Here is a 22398-nt window from a genome sequence, read left to right on the forward strand (position 1 = left end):
GCCATTGCAAGGGAAGGTGTTGTGTATGTGGTTGAAAGGGCGGTTCCACTGGAACAAAGATTGTGGGCTCTCTTGGTTAGAGTTTTAATAAATCCATATTGTTGAGAGGGGTATCTGCTTGTGTGAGTAGGTTTTCAATATACAGTGAAGGAAAGGTTACCATTAGGATGGAGTGTTACTAAGGTGTTCTGAAGGGTAAACTATTGTTCATTTTATTTATTTATTTTTTTCCCATTTTTATTTTACATGTAAACTATTGTTATTTTTCTTTTCCATCGTAATCTGAATTCTTGGCTGTAGGCTGTTGAGGTGACTGAGGAAGGAGTGATGTGTCTGGACCATGAGGCCAAATAGAGAACACATCATCTACATATCTTAGCCAGATAGGCTGAGTGTAGAGCTTGTTTTTCAAAACTTTTTCATGTAAAAATTGGCAAGAAGTGAGATGAGGAGAATCCATAATTGTTCTCTCTATTTGTTTGTAAATTTTGTTCTTCCAAGAAAAATAACCAGAATTGATGACAAAGGTAAAGAGATCTAAGATATCAGAAGAAAAACGTTTTTAAGAGTGTTAAGGTGTCATTTAAGGGGATATTGGTAAACAGGGAGGTAATGCCAAAGCTGACCAATATATCTGTATTATTTAAGGTTGATTTTCAATCAAGGTTTTAAAATGAGAAGAGTTTTTTTACATAGGATGTGGTAAGTCCATTGAGGGGAGTCAGAGAGTTAGCCAGCTGCTTTGACAGTTTGTAACATGCTGCATCAGTGGCATCTACTATGGGTCTTAGTTTTTTTGTAATCCCTGAAGATGTCTCAGTGACTGAAACGAAATATTGGAAGCATTAAAAATCAGTTTTAATATTTTCTGAATGTATATATTCCATTAAGTCTCCAACAAGATGTTCTTACAGTATTTAAGCCTCAGCACAAGGATTCTAAATACCTTTCTAATTTTCAGATTTGTGAGGTATGATATAATTTTTTTTTCTTGATTGTATTTTTCCCCTCCATTAAATGACAGTATGCAAATAATCTGTTTTGTAATGCTCTCTCCTTTGAATTTGTTCCCTTGCAACTTGATATGAGCACATCATTCATGCTGCTGTTCAAACAATTTGCTGTAAATCCTGTGTTTTGAACATTGGCAATATATAATTTATTTATATTTGCTGAATAGTAATGATGTTTCTTAAACTGAAGGCGAAAATCATTTTCGCCTTCAGTTTAAGAAAAAAAGGAAAAACTCCCAAGATATGCCCCTGGAAACAAGGAGGATGCACACCAAAACTTGTTTTGGGCCAAACATTTTACACAGATAGAGATAACAGCTTTGGTTTGACATAATTGAAATGAGTTTCAAAAATAGTTGCTAGCTCATGGTTAAGTTCATTGGCAGACCCTTTTCTTTCATATTGCTAGCCGATGGACATCTCAAAAGTTCTGCATTATCAGCAAGAATCACTCCACTTTTGAACTTGACATACCAACATGGTGTTGTGTCCTGAAAAGGCTAAGAAATGTTTATTATAAAATATTCAGGTCACAACTTTAATACAACTTAGGCAGAGAATATGGAACGTTGGCAACAGAATAAGTGTAAGCTGTTTGTAAATGCAAATCAATTAAAAATTTAGGAATAGTATAAAATTGTATAAAGAGCTGTTAAAAATAATCTGTATTAAGTGAGGGCCAGATGTAGAGATCAATGTAAGCTGGCAAATCCACTTAAGAACCCCGTCTCTTGTACTAAAATAGCTATGCCTGTGAGTCAGGGTTCAAGGGTCACCCTTGCCGTCCTGTATTATGAATAAGAAGGGGGGGGGGGGAAGAAGTACTGGAAAGAAAACCGAAGTGCCTTCCAGGAAGAGAAATCAGGTACATGAGCAACTAAATAGAGGGAGCTAAGGAGATTGACATAAACACACGTGACCCGCGTTGGCGCGCATCGCAAAGATCGAGAAATACCGAGAGGAGAAAATTAAACAAAATGGCCATGCAAGCACCATTCCCCGGCTTTTTTTCTTGGATTCCTGGTTCCAGATCTTGCGGACAGTGGTCGAGTTCGCCGTCGGAGAAGTTCCTGGCTAGTCGTGGAAGGCATTTGGTTCATCTGTCGCAGCATTAGGAATGGGCCAAGCTATATCCTTGGACTAGGATAGCTGTGCATTGTCGTGTGATGGAGGGAACCAAATGGATGCCGTCCGGTCAAGGCGACGTTACCGTGCCACCTCCAGTCTTTCTCGCTGAGATTCCACTCGTACAATCCGACTGGAGACATCCTCATAGGAAACTAAAACAGAAGGCCTTGATGACCAGACAAGGCAGGAAGAAGATCAAAATAATTTAGATCAGAGATGGTAAGGTAGACTTTTGAATTCCTATTTCCAGCTATAGAAGAGTGTGATCCCTAAGAAAGTATTTTGTAATGGACTAAAATTAAGGAACTGTAAGAATAGCCTATGACTTAGTACGGGCCAAAATTGTGTTAAGATTTGTTTGCCCTATGAGGCCGAGAATATCTCTGAACGAGCTAAACTTAATGTATGGAGTGTGTTATTGTGTTAATTTATTACCACGTGTATTAGGATGGTATGATATTAGCCTATGGATTTATGCTAAAGATGCTTGTAATAGTGGTCAATGCAAGTTTGTATGCATGTCTAGTGTATTGAAATTTGAGCCTTTGATTTACCTTGAGAGCATTCCTAATAATATGTCTATAATGTATATTTGCATAATTCCTCAAGCTTATTAAAATGTTTCATTCAAGTACCTGCCTGATCTGCTTTTGTCTTATGAATTCAAAACAACTGCTCATAAAATACTAATGAACTAAGCGGGTTAAACCCTTGTATATAAACTCCTAAAGCGAGCCACGACTGTGAGGAAGAAATAAGAAAACGGAGGGACAGGATTAAATTCGATCTAATTTTCATGTATCACTCTGAGAAGGTCGCCCTGGGTAAGAATCCCGTCTATCCAAGGTATTAGCTGGCGTAGCGAAAAAAATAAATTTTGTTAATACTTATCAGGTGAACTCTATTAGATTGTTGTGTGATTAGACAAAACATAAGATATAAAGAGGCCAGTGAGACTGCAAAGAACTAATGGAAAGAATACTTGGTAGGAAATAAACGTTTTATTTGCATGTGTGAAAAAATTAAGATAGCTGTGCAAATATTAATAAGTAAATATTTTATTTAAGGGTATATAGTAGAGAAAAGGGGAGAAAGAACGTTATATCAAGTGACTTAGACAAATAGAGATAAATAAGTAAGAATAAAGTAATATATTAGACGAAATTAAAGATAAAGACTAGCAGCGTAAGATATAGAAAAAAGAAATAAAAGGAGAAGTAAGGACGTAACAATGGTGTTCATGGTTTTTCTTATTTTTGTTTCTGAAATCAAGTTTTAACAACTTTAAGCATTCTGAGGCAGCTTTTGTCATTTGAAAGAAGAATCTAATTATGTGAGTAGCATTTCTGGAGTCTGCAGTTTTTTTGATGGAACAAAAATTGCAAAGGACATAACATATAATTCACACATTATACGATGTTGCTAATTATGATGCAAGCTATAACTTTGAATTCAGTGGCACATCACCCATCTGAGTTTGCTCTAACTACATCTAATCAGGGAACATTTAGCTAACTTCACTCTTAAAATTTTTTTGATCACATATTCTGTATATCATTATATGTTTTTGTCTATTCAGTAATAATCATGGATATTCTGCAGAATTCTTGACTTTTTAAGATTTTGTGATGAACTATGCAAAACATGGAGAACTTTTACCCTATATCGTAAAAGTTGGGTCCTTCGATGAGGAATGTACGCGCTTCTATGCTGCGGAGATTTTGTTGGCATTGGAGCATTTGCACAATTTAGGAATTATTCATAGGCAAGTACAGTTTAAAGGAATCTTGTAATTAGTTAAATATTACAGTAAAACTTATTTTGCATGCTAAATTTACCCATTTTTATGAAATTGTGCACTTTTTTTTTTTTTTTTTTTTGTACAATCTAAGCCAAGTGACTATAAAAAAAGTGTTCGTTTCATTTTTTCCACTTTATATTTTCCCTAGAATTTACATTTTAAAAAATTTTTTTTTTTTTACATTTTTTACATTTGCTATGAAGACTCCTGATTTTCCTACTGCATTTCTTAGGATCTTTTATCAATTAAGTCAGCAGAGGATAAGAAATGTCTGTTACCAATTACAAACAGTTCAGTCTAAAAATGGAATCGGAAAAATAAGCATTGCATGCATGCAATTCTTTGTGATTGAATCATCTTTTCAAGAACCCTTGTTAGTCATAGTTACATATTTAAAGTGCACCAAAGAAGAATTGTTTCAGCACACATTCACCATTAGACTTTATAAACGAAGCATTCAACAAAAATTCATGCAGCTGTGTTAAAACTTTGTTCCTGTTTAAATTATGTTGTCATGGACAGTAGTGCCTGACTGGTCTGATGGGTTAACATAGAAAGACTAAATAATCAACAACAACATCTTTCTTCAGTCCACCACTGGATGAATGACTCTCCACGTGTCTTCCATTTTGACCATTCTTGTGCATCTCTCCACCATATATATCCATAATATTGTGTTATCTCATCATCTCATCTTACTACTGGTCTACCTGCTTTTCCATAACTAGTTCTTGGTGTCCATTCTGTTATTCTCTTTGTCATCTGCTGTCAGACATTCTCATCATGTTTCCTGCCTAGTGCCATTTGTTACCTTTTATTACTAGTGCAATCTTCATTATCTTTATTTGCTTACTTGTCCAAGTATTATTCTTTTTATCTAACTCGGTCATTCCTGAAATGACTCTTTCCACATGTCTTTGTGTTGTTTTCAGTTTCTCTAGGTGTTTTTCAATCAGACTCCAGGTACTATCATAAGTCATTTTTGAGAGTACACACTGATTGTACATCTTTCTTTTTAGGCAATATCATCATCATCAAATTCCTGCCATGTACCCTCAAGGGGTGTACAGGATATGATAGTACTACATAAAAAAAATTACATCATTATTAATTTCCTATCTACAATTTTCCTCCAAATCAGTCTGTTACTTGTCAAGACTCCAACATTATCAGATCTTATATTTCTATCGTCTAAAGCACTTTGTACTGTATAAATCCACCTATATCTTGGTCTTCCTCTGGGTCTTTTTGCTGCCAACCTGGCAGAGAACACTTGTTTTGCTAATCTTTCCTTGCCCATTCTGTTTAAGTGACCAAACCACCTGAGATTAGCTCTGCTAACACATTCCTGGATGCTGACAATGTCAAGTTCTTTCCTAATATCCTCATTTTTTAATATGATATTGCCATTGATGCCATCTGTTCACGCCTATAATCTTTCTCAGGACTCTCATATCTGTGGTCTCTAGTCTTTGGTCAAGTGTTTTTACTTCTGACCCAGCTCTCAGATCCATAAGTTAAAACTGGTTTGAACACTGTCTGGTATACAGCTAATTTAGTGTTCCGACTAATTTCTCTCTTATTCCATATGAATTTATTCAATTGACTTCCCACCATACCAGCTTTGCTGATTCTGTTGTCTATTTCTATATTTAATGTACCATATTCAGTAAAAATTGTGCCTAAATAGCTGAAATGTTTTACTTGTTCCACAGGTTCTCCATTCACAACACAGTTGACATTTTCAATGATTCTGCCTATTTTCATTGTCTTTGTCTTTTTATTGCTGACCTTCATACCATATCTATTATAACAGCTATTCAATTTAGTCAGAGAATCTTGCAGACTTGTAGCAGATTTATTTAGAAGTATAACATCATCTGCATAAAGCAAAGAGCTGACATTAACATCTCCAATTTTGATATCATGTTTAATACCACTTTCCTTCATAATATGATCCATACAGATAATGAATAACAGAGGGGATAATGTACATCCTTGTCTCACACCAGATTTAACATTAAACCATCTTCCTATACTTCAATTCTAACTGCTGACTTACAACTCAAATAAAGACTAAGTATTGCTTGATATAATGCCCCATTGACACCATATAACTGCAACGTATTGAATAGCTTCTCTCTTGGCACCTTGTCATATGCATTTTTTAAATCGACAAAACTTAAATACAGATCTTTGTTATATTCCCATGCTTTCTCGACTATTTGTCGTAAAGTGAAGATCTGATCCTGACAGCCTCTATTTGGCCTGATCCAGCTTGTTCTTCACCAAGCTTTTCTTCCACAATTCTTCTCAACCGTTTCTCAAGTATACTTGCATAGATCTTGCCAGGAACACTCAATAGGGAAATACCTCTGTAATTCTCACATGCCATTTTATTTCCCTTTTTATATATGGGTACTATGAGAGCTCTACTCCAATCATCGGGAATTCGTCCCTCTGTACAGGCTTTCTGAACTATGCAGTGCAGCCACTGTAAGACTCTTATACCACCATACTTCAGCATTTCTGGTCAAATAACATCTACTCCTGCTGCCTTTCCACATTTTAGGCCTTTGATGGCTTTTTCTACTTCAAGTATGGATGTGTATTCCTGACTGCATGCCTGGTCAGTGTTTTTTTACCACTGTGCTGTCATCACTGCTTGTTTCATTTAGCAGTTTTTCAAAGTAATTACTCGATGCTTCAAGGATATCTTTTTCTCCTGTTTTCATGTCACCTTTATCATCTCTAATTCCTCTTACAGCAGTCTTTCCTCCATTCTTAAGCTTCTTCAACAACCTCCAGAATATCTTACCACCTTCTTGATATTTATTTTCTATGTTCTTGCCAAAGTCCTCCCATGACTTTTGTTTAGCTAGTTTTACACAGTGTTTAGCTTTCTTACATTTGTCTCTGTATTCTCTAAGAGCACAAGCTCACTTATTTGCCAAGAACTTTTGATATACTTTCTTCATTTCCTTCACTGCCTCTTTAACTTTTCCTGTGTCCATCACGAAGTCCTGGTTTTTCTATCTTTGCAGACAACCTCACCACATACCTCTCTGGCTGAATCAATCAGGGTTTTCTTCAAGGCTTGCCCCTGAATCTCCAAGGTTTGGTTCCTGTTCTCAAACTCTTTCATTTTTTCTTCAATAATTAGAGCTGCTCAACTTTTATTCGCTTTAAAACTTTCTTACATGTTATTTTATTCAATTTTATCCTCCTCAAGACTAAATAGTGATCGCTTCCAATTTCAAATCCTCTGTGCACTCTGGTGTCCTGCACCAGGGAGAAAACATCACTATCAACAATAACATAGTCAATGAGACTTTTCTTCTTATTATTATTCTTGATACCTCCAAGGAGTGCGAAGACTCATCGCTGGAGGACACCTACAACTGTCTCAACTATTACACTATTATTCCTTTCCTCTTCTCTCCATGTGAATTTGTGCACATTTTTATGTTGGAACACGGTGTTAGTAATAACCAGTCCATGTGCTGAGCAGAAATCCAACAGGTATTTGCCATTATTATTAGCTTTGCTCTTTTCTCCAAATTTTCCCAAGATATTTTTGTATGTCTGACAATCATTTCCTACTCTGCTATTCAGATCCCCAACAAGGACCAACTTTTACTTTTTCATTGTGTCAGTTGCTTTTTCTAAAGCATCAAAAAATTTCTCTACTTCTACCTTAGTAGAACCTTCTGTGGGACCATAGGCACAAATAAGTCTCATTGTTCAGTTCCTCATTCTCATATTTGCCCACATCAATCTACTTGAGACAGCCTGCCATTCAAGAAGATTAGCTTCGTATTTTGTGTTGAATACTATGGCTACTCCTTCTTTTCCTTGATTTTCATTGCCTGAGTATAACATTTTGTATTTATTGCTGAGAAAGATCTCACCAGTTTTTGTCTTTTTTTGTTTCAGTCACCTTTATTCTTTCGATCTGGTACTTATCTAATTCCTCAGCCATCTCCATTTCTTTGCCATTCAGGCTTCTTATGTTGATAGTACCAATCTTTAAATCTGGTGATGTTGAGTTGAGATGTGTTTTCAGATTTGTTCCAGTAGCTGACTTTTCGCTGTTCGCCCTGGTTCCCTGGCGAAAACAACGAGGTCCTTGTTTAACCAGCGACGTCCCAGCCGGCATGAAATTTTGTCATATTGTACCATCATTTTTTATTTTGGTTTAACGAATAAGAATACAATTTGTTCGGCTAAATCCCAAATTGCCAGCCCATCCTTGTTCGTTCAGTATCCAGGTAGATACCCAACAGGGTGCACCACGAGAAGGTGAGGATTGGACATTAGGTCAGCAGCCCTGGTCAGTTTTCCGCATTCCTTTAAAGGCTATGTGGAGATCTCCTCTCAGTTATACAGCTTTGACCCTTATGCTCCCCAAAAACCTATTAAAAAATAAAGGATCAAAAAAGCAATTTGAGGAAAAAATTATGGTTTTTCTCATAGGTTATTATATTCGATTGGTGTGTTTTCGATTAGAGCACATTAATCGAGGGATTGCTGTATATTGTTTATTCTGTTATCTAAAGTTTTTATAGGTCTATAATTTCTTATGTCAGTTTTATCACCTAAGACTAAATATTATTGTATTTCAAACATATATATATATATACAGTATTTTTAATGTATCTTAAATTGCCAGAGTTCATCTACCATTTGATTTAGATGTTTTTTCTCTGATTTTACAGGTTCACTTTAAATTTTTTATTTAAGATGGTCCTTCAAAAACATAAGTAGCATCTATCAGTCTTATTGTTATGTGTATTTTCTCTTTGTAGTTGACATTTATTTTTACTTACTGATTGCCTGTTCAAATCATTTCTAACTATTTTTGAATCATTTGGAATATTTTTTAGCTAATTGTAAAGTAGCCATTACTGCAAAATAGTTAGTTTATATTATTAAATTTTTTTAAAATTTAGATACATCCTTTTCAGTGAACAGGAGGAATCTTTTGTTTACGTTTTGTTTAATCCTGGTTCCTTGCCTCTTCATAGAATATTTTATTATTATTATTATTATACAATGAATAATTAAATAATTTGCTGTTTTTATTTATTTCTCAATTTTATGTTTTGTACTTCATTATTACTGAGGAGGCAGCCATATAGGAAAGTGTCACTGTAGATCTTAATCCATAAGTCTGTCATGTCTGACCCACCTTCTCACAGCTACAACAACCCTTAATGGTTTGTTGTCTCTTTAGAGCACATCTAAGAGAAAAATTGATTTTGACTCACTTCTGAGGACATGACAAAAATGGTCCCACTACATGAGAAACCAGAGTCAAAAAAAAAAAAAAAAAAAAATGGAATGTGTATCTTAGAGAATCACGAAAATGCCTCCAGATTTCTTAATTGATGAGATAGGCACCTCTCTTCACCTCAAAATAAAATCAAAAATATACTTTGTATCCTGGACAGATTTCATTTTGATGACATGTTGGATATCTTTCCTGGGGAAGAAGAAATTATGGATACAACATTTTTTTTCTCTCCGATGTTGTGGAGAGAAGGAAAAGCCACATAGCTCCATCAAAAATACTGAAAACGTTTCTGCAATGGAATTGAGATGGATTCCTATACAACATTGCTGACATCAACGCTATCTTGCATTAGTATAAACCACGTATATTTGCCTGCAGGAATCATACTCATCACGATCCTGCAATACGAAATGTCAGTGTAATTCATAATTATAGAACAGGGGATGAAACTTTGTATTGGGGGGGTTGGCATCCTTGTGGGAAATCATACCCCACTTCCAGCAATTGCCACTGAACACAAACATAAAAGGCAATTGCTGTCCAATTCTTAGTTGGATATCTTATCATGGTATGCTATGCTGCATCTACTTACCTTTCACTGAAGATATATCACAGGATAAGCTTGATGACTTCATTTTGCAGTTAGCATCCTCCATAATGAGAGATTTAAATTATCACAACATTCTGTGGGATAGTTCCTACAATGACAGTGGCTGCTTACCCTCCCTCTTCTAATAACGGTTATTTTTAGGAAATAACAGCATATACATACTTAAATATTAATTATAACTTTAATTACTTTCCTATATTTCAGCAGCGTTATATTGCCATCATCAAGAAACACAAAATAATGATGTATGCACACAGGCACTAACACTGGGCAAATGAAGCTAAGTCACATCTAGAGTCTTAAATGGCACCCTCTAGTGGGCTAGATTGGCTGGTCTTTGCCATTGGGCTGAAGATCTGAGGATAAGTGCTTTCCAAATTTGGGGCAGTCTCATGCACCCATATTTGTTGAGGTTTGGAAAGTTTTTCAGGGGTGAAGCAGAATCAATGAATAGCCTCTCATTTGTAATACTGTAGTATAATAAAGTGCTGTATCCCATGGTAGGTGTCCAAAGCATGGTCATTAAGTCCTGAGTGGCCATAATGGTGGAACCAGATGTGTTCAGAAATTCTGATATTTGCTGTCCTGCCTGTTTGACCATATTAGGCCCTCTCTCTTCTATCTGTTTAATTGGGAAGAGGGAGGGTAAGCAGCTCGTTAGGCAACAACAACTTGTATGAGAGTTATATTTTTCCTGTGATGTTCACCTTTTTCTTTTCTTTAGCTGAGTTTGATTCCTCAACATTTAGTTCATCTCCAGTCAGTAGTGCAGTGAATCACATGATGGAGCTTATTACACAAGCTGCTACTACTGCAATAACTAAAACTTCTAGTTGGTTTCCATCTTTCCCTAAACCATCATGCAATGCTAATTGCACACCAACCAAGGAAGCTCATAATTAAACTTGAGGATCTTTCAGAGATATCCACCACAACAACATATCTGATTTAAATGTGCATGTGCCGGAGAAAGATATATTCATCATCAGAATCAAAAAGAATCCTGGATCCAGTTCATATCCTCTATAACAAGATCATCCAACATTAAACAGGTTTGGCATTAAACCCAGAATATGAAGGGCACTTTTGATTCTTGAACATAATGGATGATTATTACCCAACAGCCATCACTGACATTCTCAGGGAGATTTCTGCATAAACATTTCAGCATTTTCTACCCCCCCCCCCCAATATTGCAGTTTTTGGCCCAGAAAAGCAAAGCAGAAAAAATATTGAATTCTGTTCAATATTTTTTATGAAAAACATCCATTTATTAAATGGTTAAACTTCTTTCACCACCTGCCATGGATCAGGTGCTCTGCCTATTCAATGGAATTTTCTGTAAGAATGTTGTGTCTTGGATCCTGGGAAAAGGCAATTGTTTTGCCAAAGTCAGGTAAAGAGTGAAAAATCCCAATAAATTATTGACCAGCTACCTGTTTAAGAATTCTGGAAAAAATGGTTAACTCTCATTGTTTATAGTTTCTGGAGAGAAATAATCTTTTCTTTTAGAACACAATCTAGCTTCTGCAAATATCACTCCATAACTGATCATCTAAGTCTGACTGGAAGAATAAATCAGAGATGTCTTTCTGAAACATGAACACTTAGTATCAGTTTTCTTTGATATGTAAAATGCTAATACACTGCTTGGAGGTTTGGAATATTGAAAGACCTGCACAACTTTGCTCTCAGAATGAACCTCCCTTTTTTTCATTGAAAACTTTTTATCCAGTTGAATATATACTATCATCTGTCATTCATGTATTATAAGGATCATAGAAAGACAGCAGCAAGTCATTGACCAAAAATGGGTGCTCAGAAATGGGTTTAGATTTTCACTCCAGAAGCAGTTTATATAGATGTTTTGCTGCAAACATCTTTATCCTAAATCCAGAACTCAGACTAGGATAAACTTTAATCCCAGTTATTATAACAGAAGCAAAGTTCTCGTGGGGGTTGTATTTGAAAATTAACTTAGTTTCCTCCCTCATATATGCCAGTTATGAGATAAGTGCCATTAAGCAATGAACATCTTCACACTGTATCTTCCTCCTGTGGTATAGATGCTCTTTACTCCCTTTGTATCGTGCCCTGATAAGATAGAAACTTGATTATGGGTCCTAATGCTCTGATGCTTTTAATAGAGAGAGAGAGAGTGTGTATCATTATTATTACGAAATACCTCCAGGGAGTCCAAAGACTCATCGAGGGAGGGCACCTATTCTGCACCTCTCTGTCTCCACCAACCGCAACTACCGACAACCACCACTAGCATTTTCGCAGACAATCACAAACATCCATGCCTATAGTGGGCTTCGAACCCACAGCCTTCTGGCTGGAGAGCTGATGCGCCAACCAGGCTGGCTGGTTGGCCGAGTGGTTGAACTCTATCCATCGTAAAGCCATGAGGATTGCAAGTGGAGCATTCTAAACTACACCGATTCCTAGTCTCTACTTCAAAGCAAATGAACCACCCTTGGCTCTTCAGGGTCAACAGCTGCCTCTGATGTATGCTACCAAAATAAAATTCCTTCCAGGCCATTCCACATAGCCAATGTCTTTTGTCAAAAGCGGGAGAATCTGTTCAACACTCATCAGACACTGTCATACCTCCCTTCGATTTGCAAACAATACTCTTAGAATATCTTGATACGAGGCTAGGTAATATTGCATAGACACCATGTACAACTTTCACTTATGGATCAAATGCACTACTGCCCATGGCAGTAGTGCTTTTGATCCATATCTGAGAGAGGACATACTGGATTCTGCAGCTAGGTCAGCTTGTTCCTCAATCTTCCAATCTCACAAAGTTCTTTAAACTTTGTGAGCTTGAAAGAGCTGCTAGTTGACAGCAGTAGATGTAGAATGTTTGGATAAAATACAGCTTTTCTTTCTGCAGTCTACCCACATATTTGACCTTTCCTGTTGTCTACCACCAGCTCTTTCTAGTCTATAGAATGGAAGCTGAAGCTCAAGAATGAAGCTGTCTCAGCTACACCATCCAGTATATCCTCTTTCATATGGAAGCTACATTTGGGCATGTGCTTCTGTAGGATCTCAAGCCACATCGGGATTAAAGAAAATGATGCCTCAGATACTGCATCTAGGTCAGCTTGCTTCTCAAGCCTTCACAATCTACCTGTCTCCTACACTGATTACTGAAACTTTTATCCAACTGGCAGTCTTCACAGTACAGATGCTCTTATTAACTCAAGCCTGAAGTCAAAGTTTATTGCTTGCTCGACTCTGCATAGTTCATAATCATTTTACACACCTCGTGTTGTGAGATAATGTCATGTTTATGTGTGAGTTGTATGTTGCCAGACCAGCCATCATTCACATTTTAATCAACTGCTTTGGTTTCATCACTGTGCACAGTCACACTGATTTAGTCATATTCATAATCTGTCTGTGCCCTATGCACTCAGGCAAATTTTATATGATTCTTTGAATATCCATTTTGTGTTGAAATTTCTACAGAGCATTAGTATTTGTAGTAGTCTATATATATTCTTCTCTTCCGTCTAAGACGGGTTGAGTCTTCTCTTGAGCAGGATCTTCCAGTCTTCTCTATTCCTTGCTGTTCTAAAAAGTTCCTTATATGTTCTGCATTCCGAGATGTTCTTTATTAATTTCAGCCAGGTAATTCTTGGTCCTCCTGGTCTTCTTTTTTCAGTTGGAAAAGTATTGATTAGGATGTTATGAAGTCTGTCCTCATCCATGTGTACAGTGTGGCCAAACCATCTCAGTTGTTGTTTTCTAATTTTTTCTATTGTCTTTTTATACAATAATTCTTGTCTGACCGTGCTGTTTGTTTTCTTTTCTATCCAACTTGTTCTATTTATTTTTCTTAAGCATTTCATTTCAAATGCCAGCAGTTTTTCTTCTCTCTTTTCTTAACTGTCCACGCTTCTGCTCCATAGATGACTGTTGGTATAATTATTGCTTCATATAATTTAATTTTGGCTTGCTTAGATATCTTGTTTGTTTTCCAGATTTTCTGTAATTTTCCCATGGTGGTCCATCCTATCGCTATTCTGTGTTTGATTGTTTTGAGTTCATCTATTGTTTCTGTTAGTTTTGATCCAAGATATATGAAGTTATTCTTGTAGAAAAGCTTATACGCTGGTTAAACATGATTATTAAATACTAAAGGAATTGACAGCATATACTAGAAATATAAATTAAATCAAACTTTAATATATACTTTCCAATATTTCGGCAACATCACGTTGCCATCTTCATGGGAACTTAAGATAAAGACACTTGCACGCAAGTACTACACAACAGCAAATGAGAAACGAAGTGAGGAAGCTATCATTTCCTCGTTTAATCCAAGCTAAATTTCCTCCCGATATTTCAGTTCACAATGAACTCAGGCTATTTCGTTTGGCAGGAAAAATTCTACAAACAGATAGAGGGGACAGCCATGGGTTCACCACTTTTCCCACCCTTGGCCAACTTCTTTATGAAGCTTTTGAAGAGAAAGCCTTAAACTCTGCCCCACAAAAACCTACCATATGGCTTCTCTATGTTGATGATGTGTTAGCTATTTGGCCACATGGCTCGGATACACTCTTCTCCTTAACACACTTAAACAACCAACTCCCCAGAATCAAGTTAACCCTGGAAAAAGAGGAAAACAATAGCCTCCCCTTCCTAGACACACTATTCACCTGCCAACCCGATGGAACCTTGGTTTTCTCAGTTTATAGAAAACCCACCCATACAGGCAGATACATTCACCAACAATCCCCCCCCCTCACAACAGTGTGGAGTTATTAATACACTATTCAACAGGGCTAAACTAATCTGTTCAAATGACAAAGCCCTAACCACTGGACTAAATCACATCCTTAACACTTTCTCAGCCAACGGCTACCCCCCCACCAAAAAAAAAAAAAAATTTAAAAATACTAAAACCAGTTATCCACAACCCACACCCCCCTTCACAAAAAAGATTACTCTAAATCCATCACCATTCCCTACATCCAAGGCACCTCTGAAAAAATCAACAAAATCCTAAAAAAACATTGCTTGACCTCTTGTTGCAGACCACATAGAAAATTGGCATCCCTTATTCGCTCCACTAAAGACCAACCACTTCCCCTAGACCTACCTGGTGTATACCAGGTCCCTTGCAGCTGTAAATTGTCCTATTTTGGCCAAATATCAGAATCTCAGAACACAAGGACTACATCTGATTTCACCAGTACAGCCACTCTGGGCTTGCAGATCATGCTGTGGATACTCGCCACAATAATACACCACAGCAAGTTCAAATATGAAAGACTATTTGTGGAATCAGCCTCAGCCCTTAAGAACATGCCAAACCTCAACAAATTTGGATGCATGAGACTGCCCCAAATTTGGGAAACATACATAAGGAGAACTTCAGCCCAAAGGCCAAGAACACCTAATATAGCCTGCTAGGAGGCACCATCAGGACTTTAGGAAAACGGTAGCTTCCTCGCTTTGTTTCTCATTTGCTGTTGTGTAGTACTTGCGTGCACGTGTGCCTTTATCTTAAGTTCTCATGAAGATGGCAACGTGACGTTGCCGAAATATTGGAAAGTATATATTAAAGTTTGATTTAATTTATATTTCTAGTATATGCTGTCAATTCCTTAAGTATTTAATAATAATGATATATGAACTTGTCTACTTCTTCTATTTGTTCTCCATTTAGGGTGGCTGAGATGGTAGTTCCGTTCTTCGCTATTTTCATCACTTTTGTCTTTTGTATATTTATTGTCATGTCGTATGTTTTACAGGTTTCGTTTATCTTGCTTATCAACCTTTGTAGTTGATTTGGGGTTCTTGCAATAAGGACGAGATCATCCGCATGTTTGATATTATTTATGATTAAACCATTTGACATTGATTTCAGGCTCATTGTCTATTGCCTTCTTTACAACTTCGTCTAGATATATGTTGAATAGGCATGGGAATAATGGTCATCCTTGCATTACTCCTTTTTGGATCTCTGTGGGTTCTGTTGTGAGTGTGTCCTTTTTAATTATTGCATTTGTCTTAGAGAAATATTTTATGATAAACTGTATTATATATTTGTCTATTGCTTTTTCTAGTAGAATTTTAAGAAAGATTTCTCTGTTGATGCTATCGAACGCTTGTTTAAAGTCCACAAAACAACAATATAGTTCCTTATGGTCTTTCCAGCTGAGCTCTGCTAGTTGGCACAATTTGAAAATTTGGTCTATTGTTGAATAGTTTCCTCGGAAAGCAGCTTGTTCTATGCCTATCATTTCTTCATAGGTGTTTTTTAATATATTTGTATAATTCTTACAAATATTTTATAGGTGTGGGAGAGTAAATTGATTGGTCTGTAATTTCTGCAGTCTTTTGTCTCCTTTCTTGTATATTGGGATGATCTTTCCTGTTCTCTAGTCACCTGTTTGTAGTATTTTATTGAATAGGGTTGTTAAATATTCTATTGATGTGCTACCTCCATATGACCATAGTAAAGTAGGGATAGTATCAATGTCTGATACTTTATTGTTTTTCATCTGTTTTATTATGTATCTAACTTATTGTAAAATTTTTGGGTGGTCATTATTTTCTTCTATTGTTGGCGTTGCAGTTTTGTTTCCTTGGTGAAAGATAGTCTTAAAATGGTTTGACGAGATTTTTTCTTATATCTTCAATATTCCCGGTTTCAGTCATCTTGTTGTTTATCATTGTTACTACTTTTGCTGAGAATTCCTTTGTAATTTCTCTTATAGTATCATGGAAGACTTTTAGCTTGTTTTGTTGGTATGCTTCTTGGCATTTCTTAGTTTTTTCCTCTAACCATTTTTCTTTGCCTTTTTTGCATAGGTTATCAATTTATTTTTTAGTGCTTTGTATTTTTCTCTATTCTCTACATTGTTTTGTTGGTTTACAAGTATCTTGGCCTCTCTTTTCTCTTCTATTGTAGCTACAATTTCTTGTGTTATTCACTGTTTGTTTTTTTTGGGTTTGGTACCTAGAGTGTCTTTTGCAATTGATAACACTGTTTCTTTCCCTTCTTCCCAGTATTTTCCGCTGTTCTGGAAGATGGAGGATTTTAATTTCAAGCACATCTGTTCTAAAAATCGACTTCTGCTTGAGAGCTATCTTTTAATTTTTATAGGTTGATGTTTTCTTCTTTTCTGATATTGTTTTTCCTGTTGAATTTTATCTTCACTTTGGCAGTACATATGTATACATATTGGCAGTGTATATGTATATACTTTGTATATATGTATGTATATATATGACAGAATGATCATTGACTCGGTTAACATACATAGTTTTATGAAGAATTAAATGACTAGAACCGAGATTTAAGTAAAAAGGTTTTCATATAAACACACTACTAGTTTCGGCCTGTAACAGCCTTCTTCAGGTGACATTATAAAAGAAAAAACATTAAACATTGAGGGTTAAAAGACTATGAACAACATAGACAGTCTTTATACATAATTAGCATGAAAAATGTTGTAGTTGTATTTGAAGCTGTTCTTTCGTTTGTTGCATTGTTGGGAGAGTGCGTGCTTGCTGCATCACGTGAACGCCAGTACATGATTACAGCTGAATGACTATCTGGGAGGTTGTAGCTTAAGTTGTTATTTAGATGAACAGGATTGAAGATGATTTCTCTAGATTCCACAATTTTTCTCTCTATTTCGTCACTGCAACGGAAGATGTTAGTAGATTTTTCCCAGCAGACTTTGTGACTTTGGTTATCATCATTAGGATTAGCCGAGAAAAGGATATGACTTGATAATGCACTCACTCGCTGTCTCTTGTAAGTAATGTCTCTCATGTGTTCTTCCATACGCATTTCGACAGATTTGTCTGTCTGCCCTAAATAAGGAATATCGCAGTCACATAATATTTTATATACACCAGGGTATTTGAGTTGATGATGACAAGGTTTTGGGTGGCTTATTAAGGAACGGATCTTTGGAAGTGGAGTGAACAAGGTTCTGATATTGTATTTTCTTAGAACTTTTGCTGATTTGTGTGAAACAGTACTTATGTAAGGAATAGATATATTACCTTTGAATCTATTTGTTTCTTCTGAGTGATGTCTAGGAGGATTAAGAAGGAATTTGTCAATGATTTTCTTGGAATATCCATTAACTTCGAAAGAAGTTTTCAGATGGTTTATTTCTGTAAGCAATTCATTTGGGTCATCAAGAAGAGAATGGGCTCTCTGTCCCAAGGTGGAAATTATTCCAAGCTTATGAGGAGGGAAGTGATGGAACTAACTGTGCAGATATCTGTTGGTATGTGTGGGCTTTCTATATATCGATATTTTTAGTTTACCAGAAGAGCGAGTCAGTTTGAAAAGGCAAGGAATTATCCGTTTCAAGCTCAGCAGTAAACTTAATACTCTGATGTCGGCTATTGAGATGTTTGAGGAAAACCATAAGGGATTCATGTCCATGGCTCCAAACATTGAAGACATCATCCACATAACGTTTCCAAACTTTAGGTGTTAAAATAAAGGAAGAGATAGCCTTGGTTTCAGAATCTTCTAAGTAAATATTTGCAAGAACAGGAGATAAAGGATTACTCTTAGCCAGTCCATAATTTTGTTTGTATATATTATCTTGAAATTGAAGTAACCGGACCTGATGCAATGTGTAAGCAATGCTAACATTTTTTTGGATAACTTGTCCTTGAGTAATGTTAGGACTTCATCTGTTGGGACATTAGTGAACAAAGAAGTTATGTCCAAGCTAGCCATGATGTCATTTTCATCAACTGTAATATCCTTGATGTATGTAACAAATTCTGTAGTGTTCTTGATAAAGGATGGTGATGTCCCTGAAAAACTTTTGAGGTATTTGGCAAGATATTTTGAAAGATTGTATGTAGGAGAATCGATATACCTTCTACAATTGGGCGTAATGGGGTGTTCTCTTTATGGATTTTAGGAACACCATATATGCGAGGAATTAACGTATGGAGAGAGCGTAGAGATTTAACTTCGAAAGAAAACTTCTTTCAAAGTTAATGGATATTCCAAAAAAATCATTGACAAATTCCTTCTTAATCCTCCTAGACATCACTCAGAAGAAACAAATAGATTCAAAGGCAATATATCTATTCCTTACATAAGTACTGTTTCACATAAATTAGCAAAAGTTCCAAGAAAATACAATATCAGAACCTTGTTCACTCCACTTCCAAAGATCCATTCCTTAATTAGCCACCCAAAACCTTGTCATTATCAACTCAAATACCCTGGTGTATATAAAATATTATGTGATTGCGATATTCCTTATTTTGGGCAGACAGACAAATCTGTCGAAATGCGTATGGAAGAACACATTAGAGACATTACTTACAAGAGACAGCGAGCAAGTGCATTATCAAGTCATATCCTTTTCTCGGCTAATCCCCATGATGATAATCAAAGTCACAACGTCTGCTGGAAAAAATCTACTAACATCTTCCGTTGCAGTGACAAAATAGAGAGAAAAATTGTGGAATCTAGAGAAATCATCTTCAATCCTGTTCATCTAAATAACAACTTAAGCTACAACCTCCCAGATAGTCATTCAGCTGTAATCATGTATTGGCGTTCACGTGATGCAGCAAGCACGCACTCTCCCAACAATGCAACAAACGAAAGAACAGCTTCAAATACAACTACAACGTTTTTCATGCTAATTATGTATAAAGACTGTCTATGTTGTTCATAGTCTTTTAACCCTCAATGTTTAGTGTTTTTTCTTTTATAATGTCACCTGAAGAAGGCTGTTACAGGCCGAAACTAGTAGTGTGTTTATATTAACAACATATATTTACAACATTTATAGTTTTATCTTCATAAAACTATGTGTGTGTGTGTGTGTGTGTGTGTGTGTACAAACTTTGGCAGAGTATATATATATTGTGTATATAATATTTATTTATTAATTTGTCTTTACCTGTTACCTTGTGTATTGTTTGAACTTTTTTGATGCAGTTTGACTTGCTATCTTTGCACCAGTAAACTTCAAAACAGACTTGCAACCCTCAAGAATCTAAGAAAAGATAACAGTATAGTCATCATCTGATTGGATAAGGGTAGCACCACAGTAATTCTTAATGCCTTAACACGATCAGAAAATTGATATCATTCTCAGATGAAAATGTTAAAAAGTTAAGTTCAAAAAGTGTTGTCCTGGCCTCGGGAAATCATAAAAAAACTTGAGCCCTTTAGTTCTCCCTTCTCCCCTACTCTAATTTATGGTTTCTACCCAACTTCCACAAGCACAATTCCTCCTGAGACTTATAGCTGCTACTGCTTCACACTTTCATAAATTATCCGAACCTATTAGCAAAACTCTCCTCTTTTCCAAACGGCCTATAGCACGTTGAAAGTTTATTTTTCACTTGGTTAGACTATAATAAATTTAGTTTAATCCTTTATCCAAGTGTGAGCAACAAAGTTTGCACCTGAAAATATGTTCAGGATTGGGGTAAGGTAGTACAACACTGGGCAACTTGTTGCAAAGGTGGAGCAAGCTAACATCATTCCTATCTCAGTATCTCCCAAAATGCAAAACACATCTTCTTGTGGATATGTATAATGTTATGCATTAAGGAAAGGGCCACTACGCAGACTAGTTTTGACCTTTATTGAGGTCTCTTCAGTGGGAGCCAGGCCCAAGTTGAGATACCAGGCAGAAGCATTAGCAAGGTCATCTCTACCTATAGGAGTTGCCAAACAATGTGCCACCTTTTTATTAAATTACTCTAGATTTAGAGAAAGATGTTGAAAGTTTATTTTTCACTTGGTTAGACTATAATAAATTTAGTTTAATCCTTTATCCAAGTGTGAGCAAACAAAGTTTGCACCTGAAAGTATCTTCAGGACTGGGGTAAGGTGGTACAACACTGGGCAACTCGTTGCAAAGGTGGAGCAAGCTAACATCAATCCTATCTAGGGCTCCCACTGAAGAGACCTCACTAAAGGTCGAAACTAGTCTGGGTAGTGGCCCTTCCCTTAATGCATAATATTATACATATCCGCAAGGAGATGCGTTTTGCATTATGGGAGATACTGAGATAGGATCGATGTTAGCTTGCTCCACCTTTGCAATGAGTTGCCTGGTGTTGTACCACCTTAACCCAGTCCTGAAGATACTTTCAGGTGCAAACTTTGTTTGCACACACTTGAATAAAGGATTAAACTAAATTTATTATAGTCTAACCAAGTGAAAAATAAACTTTCAACATCTTTCTCTAAATCCAGAGTAATTTAATAAAAAGGTGGCACACCGTTTGGCAACTACTATAGGTAGAGATGACCTTGCTAATGCTTCTGCCTGGTATCTCCACTTGGGCTTGGCTCCCACTGAAGAGACCTCAAGAAAGGTTGAAACTAGTCTGGGTAGTGGCCCTTCCTTTAATGCATAACATTATACATATCCACAAGGAGATGTGTTTTGCATTATGGGAGATACTGAGATAGGATTGATGTTAGCTTGGTCCACCTTTGCAACGAGTTGCCCGGTGTTGTACCACCTTACCCCAGTCCTGAAGATACTTTCATGTGCAAACTTTGTTTGCTCACACTTGGATAAAGGATTAAACTAAATTTATTATGGTCTATAGTACATTAAATCTTACATTAAAAACACTACCCATTTTAAAAAGATTCTGTTGAAAATTTAATTGCAAATATTACTGATATATTGGTCAGTTCTGACATTACCTCACACTTTTCCAGTATTCCATTGAATGATGTGTTAGCAATTCAAGAAAATGTTTTTCATCTTACTGTCACGGATTTCTTTTCTGTTGCCATTCAGTTGGCTGTTTCTCTTGGACGAAGAAAAACAGATAGAGGGTACTACTGTGGATTCTCCCTTCTCTTGCTTACATTTTTCATCGAATATTTTTGAAAAACATTCTGTATGGTATTGTATTACCTACAATATTTGTTCTGGTAAGGCATCTCTAGGAGCAGAACTCAGTCAGAATAAATAAATAAAAAAAAAAACATTCTTTGAACGGCTTCAGGCCTTGCTTGAAACTGGCTATCCTCCTGCATTCCACTAAGGACCAGCTCTTTCCTCTCAGTTCTTAGTGTGTATAGAGTTCACTGTTCCTGCAATTTAACCTGCTATGGAGACAGGAAGATTAGCCACAATCTGCATGGAAGAACATAAAATATACATCTGCAATTGTGACTGTGGTTAGTCAGGTGTGCAACACCTGACTAACCTGTTGGGGGGTAGATATAAATAAAAAAAAAAACATCTTCCATTTCAGCAAGTTGAGAAGTGAGTTTTTTTTTATTTTTTTAGGATTTTCAACTCCCCACATAAACCAGCCTGATCTGAATAAATGTGGATGCACAAAAATTATCAAAATATGGTAAAAATTAATTCTTTGAGATCCCAGATTACATCCAAGGTCTTCAGTGGATGTTCCGACTTGTTGGGATTCCAGTCTTTTATCTACATTGCACTTTGTGTGTGTGTGTGTGTGTGTGTGTGTGTGTGTGTGTGTGTGTGTGTGTGTGTGTGTGTGTGTGTGCGCGCGTGTGTGTGTGTGC

The 22398-nt window shown here is 36.3% G+C and overlaps 1 protein-coding gene across 2 annotated transcripts in view; it reads left to right on the top strand.

Annotated features, from left to right (window-relative positions):
• The window catches only part of Pdk1 (Phosphoinositide-dependent kinase 1), a 355658-nt gene that overhangs the window by 101960 nt on the left and 231300 nt on the right, over positions 1 to 22398 (top strand). For both annotated transcript variants that reach the window (XM_090398374.1, XM_090398375.1), the window contains one exon: positions 3762 to 3906. In XM_090398374.1, coding sequence (XP_090254500.1) covers positions 3762 to 3906 — 145 coding nt within the window. The remainder of the gene's footprint in view (positions 1 to 3761; positions 3907 to 22398) is intronic.

Source organism: Typopeltis vanoorti, chromosome 9 (genome assembly GCF_054136105.1).
Source record: "Typopeltis vanoorti isolate ZY-2024b chromosome 9, IOZ_Tvanoo_1.0, whole genome shotgun sequence".
In the NCBI taxonomy this organism is placed as follows: domain Eukaryota; kingdom Metazoa; phylum Arthropoda; class Arachnida; order Uropygi; family Thelyphonidae; genus Typopeltis; species Typopeltis vanoorti.